Genomic DNA, 11,884 nt, shown 5'->3' on the forward strand with positions numbered 1-11,884 from the left:
CATCTTTTTATTTGATTTTAAAGGGCTGAATGGTGTTTTGTGTGAAAGTGTAGTGACGGTTAATTCTTAATCTAAAGTTGTATTAAATCGGTGCTAAATTTTACGTCTGTCAGAAAGACGTTTATGTTTAGAAGAAAGTTTATAAAACTTAAAAAAACTCTAAAAAGTTTTGCCATACTAAGTGTTTGGTACAATACGAGTACTTTTTGAGAAAATGAGTTAAAATGATGACGTTGGAATTTTCCTAGTTTTTAAAATTTTTTCAAGTTTTATAAAGTAAAATTTAGTGTTTTAAAAACTTTCAGCAGCCAAAACATATGTTCTTCTTATGTATGTATTGGTAAATATTTGGAAATTTGAGTTTGTTATGTGTTTTATAAAGTTTTTTAAATTTTTTTCAATTTTTCCCTTTTGTTTATTTGTTTTTTTGAAATTAGAATTTCTTTTTCTTTGCGATAAATGACGTCACTGCTTTCTATTTTTCAAGTTTTTTCAAGTTTTATACCAGGCAAATTTAAAAGTTTAAAATCTAATAAACATTATATGATTTTATCCAAAATAACAAAAAAAAAATTTAAACGAAAAAAAGAACTGTCCAATGGCCAAAAAGATATCTGAGCATTATATCAGAAACAATTTTATCGTGAAGTTTAAGTTTTGGCACTATCATTTTTAGATATTTAAGAACACTTTTAAGCTTAGATATTGGTGGCAGATGAAAGACCATTCGATTTTATGACGCCTAAGGTAATTATTGTAGATTAAGCTCACTATATAGACTTAGAAATTCATACAAAAAAACCTGAACATTTTATTTTTCTATTTTTCACCTTTTCAGTTTTTTGGATGGGAAATTTTTTACTTTTCAGTGCTTAACAAAAATGTACTGATACTGAAAGTTACAAATTATATGAAAATATTTAAGTAGGTACAAAAACCCAAGGTTAAAATTATAATTGATGACTTGAACCAATATTCTTTTTAAAAAACTGAAAACTAAAAATTTCCCTTAAAAAATTTTGATAAAAAGCCGTTTTTATGTGTGGGTATATTTATGAAAAACATAAACACAAATGCAAATATTTTTGTTAGAAAGACTCATCACCACATACTAATAATAAATATGTAATGAAATCATATTATTCAATTCATATGATTTGATTTTCAACATTTTTTTCTAAAGATGCGAGGGGGCTGGAGTTGCAAAAAAATTTTTTATTAGTATCTAAAAGCTAGAAAAATTCCAGACTTCTACAATAGAAGAAATCCGGTATAAAAAACCTAAAAAGGAACGGGCTTAGGTAACGGATAATTTTAGCAGACATTTCTTTTTAATGTTCAGTTATGCTGCGCCGCTGTAAAAAATGCTAGCTGCAACTTTTGTGCCCAAAACCTTTTTAATTTTCAGTTTCTGAAAAATTAGATTTCGGTGTACGTAGCGAATCTAACAAAAAAATTTTAAAATTAAATATTTCTTACTTATTTCTGGGAAAATATATTAAAATGGTGTCAGGTGGCGCCGATTTAAATATACACCAATTTACACAATATTTCAATAATTTTATTTTAGATGCGAGCAACACAAAAAAATGGATAAATATGGTTTGTGATTAAAATAATTATTTTTAATTTCGGATATGAGCGAATTTAAATTTGAGTAATTTTATAAAATAAAATTATAATTACCAAAAATGAACTAAAGGAACTATAAATATAAATATTTGAATTTTTTTGAAATTCAAAATTTTTTAAATTATCTTATGAAAACAAAATAAAAAAAAATTTTGTAGAATATGTAGAAAACAAATAAGTTTATTTTTTCACAATGAAATAAAAGGTCTAAATAATTATAAATTTTTTTTTGTCAAACAGTACCATCTATCGGTCGGTTGCAGAGTTCTATGTAATTATGTACATCAAATTTCTTTTCCGCTGAGTTAGTTTTCGACAGTAACGCTATTTTTTCCTAATAGATGGCTGACCAAATAGTGATTTTTTTTTAACATAAAATATAGGTGGAAAATAAAACTTAAAAACCTATGATCATTTTAAGAAAGATCCAGGACCCTTTACAAGATTACATTAGGGTAAGGTTCTGAGAAAAATCAGTCAATTTCAATAAAATTTAGTTCAAATTTCAATAAATTGATAGAAATGAAATAAATCAATAGAACATTAAAATAATATTGTGTAAATAGAACATAAAGTAATTTAATAAATACTTATCCTGCAACACCTGTAAATTGTAAAGCCATGGTTTGAATCACTTCGGAAGTTATATTTCAATTATTTTTCTTAAAATATGAGTCAATGAAGAATAATTACGAATTTGAAAATGCGTTTATTGTGGATAGGTAACAGCGGTTGTACATAACAATTATGTTTATTTTTACACTGGACAAACACTAACATTATAATAATAATCTCATTAAATAAGGATAAGGTGCTAAACCTATATTTTCATATGAAAGAAACTTTTTGATTAGAGATTTATGAGTCATAGCATGTGCCACCAATTATATACATATACATATATAGATCAAATCAATAAAAACTTGTTAAATTATTAGTCATCACGAAAATAAAAACAATGTTGTACTTATTTTCTTCAAATTATCTATGTATTGTAAATTATTCCCTCTTTCACTTGTTGTTTCTCGTCGTTTTTTTAGCGTTTCCAAAGATTATTTAATTATGTGCATGCCATACATATCTCATATAATTATTGTTATCTTATCTATTGTTTAGTAAATTGGAGAGTATAACCTGCTTAATAAATGATAAGATTAAAGATTCTCTCTATACTAGAGTTGCTCATATCATTGATTTTGTACTAAAATAAAATATTAAGTAAGTATGGTCAGACAGTTTTAATTTAAAAGCGAAAACGTTAAAAACGATAAAGAATTACTAAAAAACTAAAATTTTTTAAATTTTAAAAATATGATAAAATATTGGATTTTATATAACAATTAATTTTCTAAATAATAAATTTTTTTTTTCAAATTTTCATAAGAAGTAATAAACGACTTTAAATCACTTAACGGTAAATAGTACAAAATATTCAAAAGATTATTATATAATGCTAAATTTAATAATGGTTGCCATTTGAGAAGACCATAGAACAAAGGCGATATGCCGAAAAAAATTTTACTTTTAGAGAAAAAAAAAGAGCAGGGTTTATTGAAATATAAATAATTTACTAAAATCAAACTGAACTGAAAAAAATTTATTATTTTATTTATATTTTTTTATTTAAAATTTAAGAACGAAAATTATATTGAAAAATTAATTTTTTCACCTGTTATCAAATTTACTGAAAAAATTTAACCTGTTATATCCAAAAGTTATTCATTTTCAATAAAATAATATGTGTGATTACATATCTTATCACCAAAATATTGTGATAATAAATCGAAAAAAAAAGTGTTTAGATTCCGATTAAATATACTTTTTGTTAAGAAATTTGTGGAATTTTATTTTGTGAAGAAAATGCAGCTAAACTTTAGAAAGCTTGAAAATTTTTTAAAGCACTATCACTAAATATAGTTTAAAAATATTGGATTATGTTTGATATTAAAAAAGTTTATTAAATAAAAAATAATTTACACTTTTAAAATTACTGCATACGAGGATTCCAACGACTGTTTACTTAAAAAAAAGAAACCTTTAATTGCTGCGAGGAAAAATTTGTACATAAAAAATTTTTGCAATTACGATATTTGAAAATTAACATTACCGATGTACATACATATGTCAATGTTAAAAAGAAATGACTATATAGTTTAATACATTGTACTGTAGGTCAATATTGACAATATAAAATATTCTCTTACCGCTGTTGATTTTCAGTTTAATATGATTGAATTTAATTTGAAATGGTAGAGAAGTTGCATAAAAATTTTAATTTTTTTGTTTTTATGTGCACAATAAAGAAAATTGTAAGTTTATCCTTTTCGCAAGAAAGCACACTTTTCCTCTTTTTCTTCTAAATGTAGCTGTAATTTTACTTTAAATTGTAAATTTGTTTTTTATATTTGAGATGTAAAGGGCTTTTGTATTAGCTAATAAATTAAATTGTTTCAAGTTGACAAAATTCTTATAGTATAGAAAAAAGTATTAATTAATTCATTAATTAAATTTTAAATAAAAATAGTTTTCAGAGTAATAGAGCTGTTAAAATTTTGTTGATCAATAATACAAGTTAACATTAAGCTAATTATTCATATTCATTGCATAGGAACTAAAATGTAAGGTATATTAAAAAATTACTTTTTCCGCTTCGATATTAAACGAATAATTAAAAATTAAATCTAGATAGTTTTTTCTAATAAATTTTTCCCAATTATCATGTCAATTTAGAGTAAATAAATTACATTGGGGTAATTTTTTTTTATAATTTAGGTAAAATTTAACTTATATATTTATTTAAGTAAGAAACCAATTATGTGGTTATATTGAACTGAAATATCAGTTTTTTTTTTACAATTCCAACATAGCTATTTTGTATTAAAAATATAATTCGTTTAATTGTAGGCACTCCAATTCATTTAAGGTGTTGTTACTTAGAAAAAAATATTTCAGGTGTAAATAATTGAATTTAACTTAATAAATTTCATTTAGACACAATGAAAAAGAATAATGTCGAGAAAACAATTTTAAAAATAAATATTAAAATGTGATTTGATTAGATAAGAATAAGATTACAATATGGAAGTTTTTTTTTAACTCCATATAGTTTTCAAATATTCTTATTTATATTTTGTCACTTATTTCGTATCGTATTTTGTCATTTATTTATCAGGATTAATAAAATATTTGTTGAACACTTTTGACTGATATTGAAAATGGTTTTTGCCCAAGTTTGATTTTTTAATTGGATTTTAATTTCATCTGTATTTGATTATCAATAATTAAATGTGATTTCAACAGAGATAGACCAAATTGAGTTAACACAGGCAGTTGTTTTTAAAATTTATTTGTGCATAAGTAAAAATCTTATCAAAAATTTGTACTTAATTTAAAATAGGACTTACTTTCAGTTTAAGTGTCATGTTTATGAACGTAACTCTTTACCGAATTTCGAAAACGTACTAAATTATTAGATATAACTTCAATTAGCAGGAAGTTTCCTAATTTCATGAAAACTTTTGTTAAAACAATATATAATAAAAATTTTTTACATATCGGGGAAAGTAGATCGCGAATGATTCTACATTCAAGTTGATTATAATTTCTATATTTTAACTTAATATTCAAGAGAGAACGTTAATAATACCGCATTCAGTAAGTCAAATAATTGTCCAAATTGCTAAAAATCAAAAATACTTAGTCAATATACCCAACATATTGTTTAATCATGATAATAAAAATTAAAAAACTTACTTTTTTATCACAAATTATGTATAAAAATTATTTTTAATTTAACTTTGATCCTTTAAAACAGATATAAGCTTCAGAAAATTGACTTTTAAAGAGCAAAAGTCCCAACTTTCGCTTGCCTTTTTTTTTAGTTGGAAAGAATTCACGGATACACAAATAAATCCTAAAATAATTTTTTTTGTGGTGCTAAACTATGTTAAATCAATAAAAAAGCAAGCATTTAATACGAATAATGTAAAACAGGGTTAACATATTTTTTAGTTTGTTTATTTATTTTATTAAAATTGTTTAAATAATAAATTAAATTTAAATATTTGGCATATATATGTATATGTATGCATTTACAAATGGCAAGAAAGAATATTAAGAATAGTGAAATAAGGAGGAAAAATAGGAAAAATATAGAATAAGTCAAATTTAAAATTGATTCAGCAAAAGTTTCCTCAAATATAGAGCATAAAATATGAAAATTGAAAGAACCTAAAATAGAATAAGACGAGCTTCATTCATAATTAAGAGAAACAAAAAGTTATGCAGTTCTATGTACCGCATTGTAGCAATTCACATATAAAGACCAAAAAAACATTTAAGTGAAAAATTTATGAACTACAAATAACGAGCATAATCACATACGCTAATATTGAAGTTTACTAATGTATTATCTCTTTGTTCTTATATTAATTAGTCTACTATGCTATAATTTTATTTAACATTTGATTTTTGCAAACTGATTTTATAATATAGGTTCCCTGTAATTTAATTTAAATTAAATGAAATACATTTCTTTATTGTAAATTAGAATACATAATTCTTTTTTTTTATTTTCAAAAGTATCAATTTAGGTTTACTTTAAAATGTATTGGGCAAGTTCAAAATTTTTGGTGTTACTAACAGTGTTATTCAGTTCTTCAAAAGCTCAAGAAAATGCTGAACGCAAAATTGCACCAGGTTTAATAGAATGTTATCTAGATCCGTATCTATCAATTAAAGATAATTTATTACCACATACGATTGAGACATTAATCGAATTAATACGTAAAGTTGAAAACGCTCCAGGATCAACTGAAAGCATATCTCAGCTATCAGTAAGCTTACTTCACCGTTTTCGTCAGGATGGTATTGTTCAGCAAAAAGATGTCAGTGCTAGCAGTGTTGTTCTGCCATATAGTGCATCAGAATACCAATGGGGTAAACATCACTTGATATTGAAAAAATTATTGCCTGGAAATGCTGTAAATTTTCCAAATGTAACATTATCAGCTGTTGAACGCTGTACGTTACATTCAATGTTGTCGTCTTCAGTAAATTATTATCGACGAGGTGATGAAGGACAAGTATGTAATAAGTTGGCAAATTATAGAGCACTTCGAGTCCCGAGAGAAATTCAACAATCAAAATATTTAAAAAAAGTTGCTTTTGGAGATTTAGACGATAATGAATGGGAAAGGGAACCAAGAAATAGCGACAAACTTCGGATGGATGAAAATGAAGATTATGGAGATGAGTACGATGATACCAATGTAGACACAAAAGAACACGTTGATACAATTAACTTTGCTGCTGGAGATATATCCGAATGCCCTGTTGAAAATGGGGTTGTTAAAACTATTTGGGGTACTATTTCTCCGGGAAATGTAATAAGTGGTATTGCAACTGGTTTGCAGAATCAAAAGGTACCACTCAGTTTGTTGATGGGTGGAAAGAGGCGTTCTAACCAGCAAAACTTTTATGTTGATAATAGATGGGCTTCAACACTATCTGGCGATTTAGCAGAAGTCTTATTGCGTCAAGTTGCTCCCAATCCAAATAACATAAATATTGGTGCACCTGGAGCTTGGAATAGTAGCGCTTTACCAAAGTGGTATTTCTTAACCCAACGGGAAAAATATGAAATGACTGATGCTGAAATTCGTGGTGGAATTGATGGTTTAATAATAGCACAAAATATTAAAGAGTGGCAAGGCAAAGCTCCAAATTTAAAATTAAGTCAAGTATTAGAAATGTACTATTCACAAAAAGGTGTATTAGATAGTGGTATAAAAGCATGTGATCGCAAAAAGTCTTTTGCAATGGTAAAACCAGATGAACTGAAAAAACAAACAGCAGCATTTGCCAAACTTTTACAAGATTTCGTCGCACGTGTCACAATAAAAGATGATGGCTTCGGTCAGCTCTCTGATTTAGCTGTAAATGCGTTATTAAAATATGTTTGTAAGTAAATTTTCCTGTTTTAATGCACGATTTGCTTTTAAAATTATTATATTTATAGCTGAATCTTTGAATGATGTATCATGCGAATCAAGTACACCAAATCCAAATTTGATTGACACTGAAATATCAACTGATTTAATTATTTTTATTGATACGGCTTGGCCCTATAAAGAAATTAAAGATTTGGTCGGGTAAATAGCAGACATAACATAACAAATATAATTAAATAAATATTCCAAAATCGTATAAACAAACTTTAATAAATTTAAATCAATATTTAGATACATATTGACTCAAATTAATTTGAATGTAAAAGCATCAAGTGTAGCAATGTTCGATGCTAGTGAAGCTAATAATATATCATCAACAACCTCTGACCTTTCGACTGTATTTGAATCTTGGAATGCTGAAGATTATCAAAGACGTAAATTAAAATTTTAAAATTAATGAATTAAATATGGAAATATTATGCTTTTGAATTTTAGGACGTCAAGGTATTAGCTTGTCTAAAGTTTTCACAAAACTGTTGAATGTAACAAGCGACTATTTAAACTACGAAAAAGGTAATTCATCTGCGGGTGGAAGTTCTTTAGTTGGCCTTATTATTCCATATACTAGTGGTATTAATGAAGGTGATTCAAATTCAGCATGGGAAAGATTGCAAATATTAAGGGACATTGTGCCTGATGTTAGAATATTATTTTTTTCACAAGGACCTGTAGCACGATTTGAAAGATTTGTTATCGATAAAAAAAAGGATTTAATACCAGCTCAAAGTTCAAGTGATCCCGTTTCAGTTGCTAAACCAATTATTGATAGAATTAAAGAATGTAAGTATAAAAATTTAGTAAAATTAAAATCAAATGAGCTCCTTTTAAAATAAATTAGTGAAAATGGTTAAATTTATATAAATTTGCAAGCCACACTTTAAATATAATCTTTTTCTAATTAAAGAAGATATAATCATTTTTTATAAATAGGGTATTTTTCAATTAATTTTGATTTGATTGAAATTTTAAGAAGCTAAAAAATAGTATATAATTTTTAATTCAAGAAACCATCCAAACATTTTTGGATAAACAAATTTTTTCCAATGATTTTTTCCAATGTACGGTAAATAATAATATAAATCGTATTTCATTTAATGAAATTTTTTATTTTAATTAATATGTATTTAAATGTTCGAAAATTTTTGTTGAAAATTAAAATTAATTTGTTCTAACAAGAGAAAAATGCTTCCGTTTTCTTAGTATATGAAAATATTGTATTGTTATGTGCATTAGAAAATATTTCTATGTTCACGAAGTACCATAACCCGAAAACTGGCATTACATTGTAGAAATAATGTACGTACATATTTTTCTTTTGTATTCGTATCAAAAATAAAAATTTGCTAAACATTCAAGTATTCCTAATCATAAAAAAAAACACATACGTATATAATATGCATGTGGGGAAGGAAAATTAACCTTAGTCCTAATTGTTAGTTTCGAGTTAATTAAGTTCAAAAATTTCAAAGACATTTTTAAAGTAAATTTAATTAAGGTTGCATGAATATTTCTTTGATTATACTCACTTTACAACTTTTCAATTTTTATGTTTTTAAAAGTAAATGTGATAAGCGTTGCAATAAAAATAATTTGAAATGTGTATTACTCTTTTGAATTTGACTAGAATTCTCCAAATTTTACTAGATATGCTAAGGCGACTTAGGCACCTTTTTGTCATTGTTTCAATTTTCTAGTTCAGCAGGAGCAATTTATATTTTTGGCTCATAGTTTGAATTATCTAATTTGACAAAATTAAAAATTGGACAAAATCTTTTGTATAATTTGGGAAAAATTTATAAAATAAAAATAAATAAAATCTGTTTATCTTTCAGTATCTCGTCGTATTATTAATCCACGTTGTGGAGTTACCTGGGATAGTTCAGAAACTGGTATAATATCATTAAAGCAATGCGTTTCACCTGGTTCTACAAAATATTATCGATTAATACCAAACTATTTCTTTAGTGAAAACGGTAATCGTAAATTGAAAATTCAATCACCAGCAGGTACATCAACTATTACAGTTTGTGTGACACGTCGAAGAGAAAATCCAAGATCTAATGTAACAATCGATAAACCTGATGATTTGGACTGTAAACAAATCATTACAAATGCATTTGAATTGGATTTGAGGAATCCATGTTATGATTTTTATGAAATTAATAAATGTGATCCATACTATATATCAGTAGAAGCAAGTGAAGATGTAGGAAATGGAAATTTGTTACCAGACCCAGATTGTAAGAATCCAAATGACATTCCATTTAAAATAACATCAGAACATTTAACTTGTCATAGCGGTGTAGATCGTTTACTTAAAAATGGTTATTTATTAATTATTTTATTTTCATATTTTTTGGTAATAAGCTATCGTTCTTAATTTTAATGAATATTGCTTTTTTAATGTTTCACTAATTATATTTAGCGAAAATTATTTTGAAAAGAAAGAAGATTAAAAAGAAATTTAATAGTTTTATTTAAACTATGTAGAAATTGTTTTTCCTTTTTTAACTTCATAAAATAATTTTTTTTCAGAAAATGACAAATAAATTTAAAGAAAAACATACAAGTAAAAAATTTGAAATATTCAACCACAAAAATGCATCTTATTTTTTGTTTTTAAAGTTTAATTTTAAGTTTTAATTATTTTATATTATACATACATATTATATATTATTTTATATGAGAGAACGAAATAAATAAATTTAATGAGAAAACACATTATTATTAATTTTACTTATCACTTCAGCGTTATTTTATTTAAATGTTCTTTAAAAGGAGCCCATTTCATCTAATCTAGATTATTTTATAAAAACGAAATTTATTTTATAGTATCACATTCAATGTTTTATGGTTCGTGTGCCAAAGATAAACATCTATTACCCAAATTTGTTTTGAAGAAGTGTGGAAAATCTAATAATTTCTATCAATACAGAATTGCATCAAGATATTTTTATAAATTAGAGAACTCTCGAAAATTAACCATAATGGCTTTAAATTTAACAACATTAAATGTTTGTACTTCAAGATTTTTACAAAGTTCGAAATTATTGGATTCGAATACTAGTACTACAAGTATTTTATGCAATATTGTTAACAGATCAGAAATATTTGACATTAATGTTAAAGATTTGTGTTCAGGTTATTATAATTTTCATGCTTGTCCATCACTGTACATCTCAATTAGAATTATAAAGCGTGATGATTTTGACAAGTTTGCTAAGTCGGATGTGGATTTTAATTGTTTTGAAGAAGATGGTGGTTTTTTAATAGAAAGTAAAAATTTTGGCTGTTATGAAAATTATCATTATAATCCACTGCATAGTGTCGCATTTTTAATACCAGTTGCAATGTTGGTTATTATAATAACGATTTTAACTTTTCATTTATGTTGTAGAAGAAAACAAAGTGAACTTTTTTAAACATAATATATGTACATATTTTTGGTGAAGGTGATTTACTTTTACAATTTTTACATTTTATATTAGTTTTTAATACTTTTTCAATTTTATTTAGAGCACACGTAACCAAAACTTTGCAAATTTTTATAATCTTTTATATTAAAAATTATTTTAATTTTATAAGATTAAATTAGAATTAATCGTTTATATTTTTTTATAATAAATAGATATTTTTGTAGCTATATAGGTTTTAAAAGTTATTTGTTATTTATTAATGTATAATAGTAAATTTTTTACATTAAGTATTAAGACAAGATTACAGAAGTTATTAGATGATTCTCAAATATTCATATTGATTTACCTATACTTAATTTCAGTAAATGTGAACTCATATTATTTAGGCCACCGGTAAGCAATCTAGTGAGCAATTTGATATCTAATAAAAAATGAGAGGAGCATAAAACATTTATATTTAATTTTAATGTTCGACTGTATAATTGCTAATTATATATAGAATAATACGAAATTTTTTAAGTCGTATTCTCGTAATATTAATAACTCGTAAAATAATTTAAAAATGTTCAAAGAAAATATGACCTAAAGTAAAAAAATTGGCTTCCTAGTCTTTTTACAAGCCATATAATTACCTACGGATGCTGAATATGGTATAACGAGAGTTTGTCAATAATGAAATTGCTAAGAAAAATGTATAAGGCATTGTTTAGCTTAATAAAGAAAATTAGAAAGTAGAGATAAACATTATTGTTCGAATAATTTTTTGTATAGAGAAAGAAAATTAACTTTTCTTTCAGTTGTTTTGTAATTAAATTGAATTAATTA

The 11,884-nt window shown here is 25.0% G+C and overlaps 1 protein-coding gene across 1 annotated transcript; it reads left to right on the forward strand.

Annotated features, from left to right (window-relative positions):
* Nucleotides 1-2,872: 2,872 nt before the first annotated feature.
* On the forward strand, nucleotides 2,873-10,312 carry LOC129606331 (uncharacterized). Its single transcript, XM_055516597.1, has 6 exons — nucleotides 2,873-3,046; nucleotides 6,214-7,593; nucleotides 7,652-7,784; nucleotides 7,875-8,017; nucleotides 8,079-8,423; nucleotides 9,476-10,312. Exons 2-6 carry the CDS (start codon nucleotides 6,237-6,239, stop codon nucleotides 10,021-10,023), a joined length of 2,526 nt encoding a protein of 841 aa, XP_055372572.1. The 5' UTR covers nucleotides 2,873-3,046; nucleotides 6,214-6,236; the 3' UTR covers nucleotides 10,024-10,312.
* The last annotated feature ends 1,572 nt before the right edge of the window (nucleotides 10,313-11,884 follow it).

The sequence above is a fragment of the Condylostylus longicornis genome, unplaced genomic scaffold (genome assembly GCF_029603195.1).
Source record: "Condylostylus longicornis isolate FDR11 unplaced genomic scaffold, ASM2960319v2 ptg000018l, whole genome shotgun sequence".
NCBI lineage: Eukaryota > Metazoa > Arthropoda > Insecta > Diptera > Dolichopodidae > Condylostylus > Condylostylus longicornis.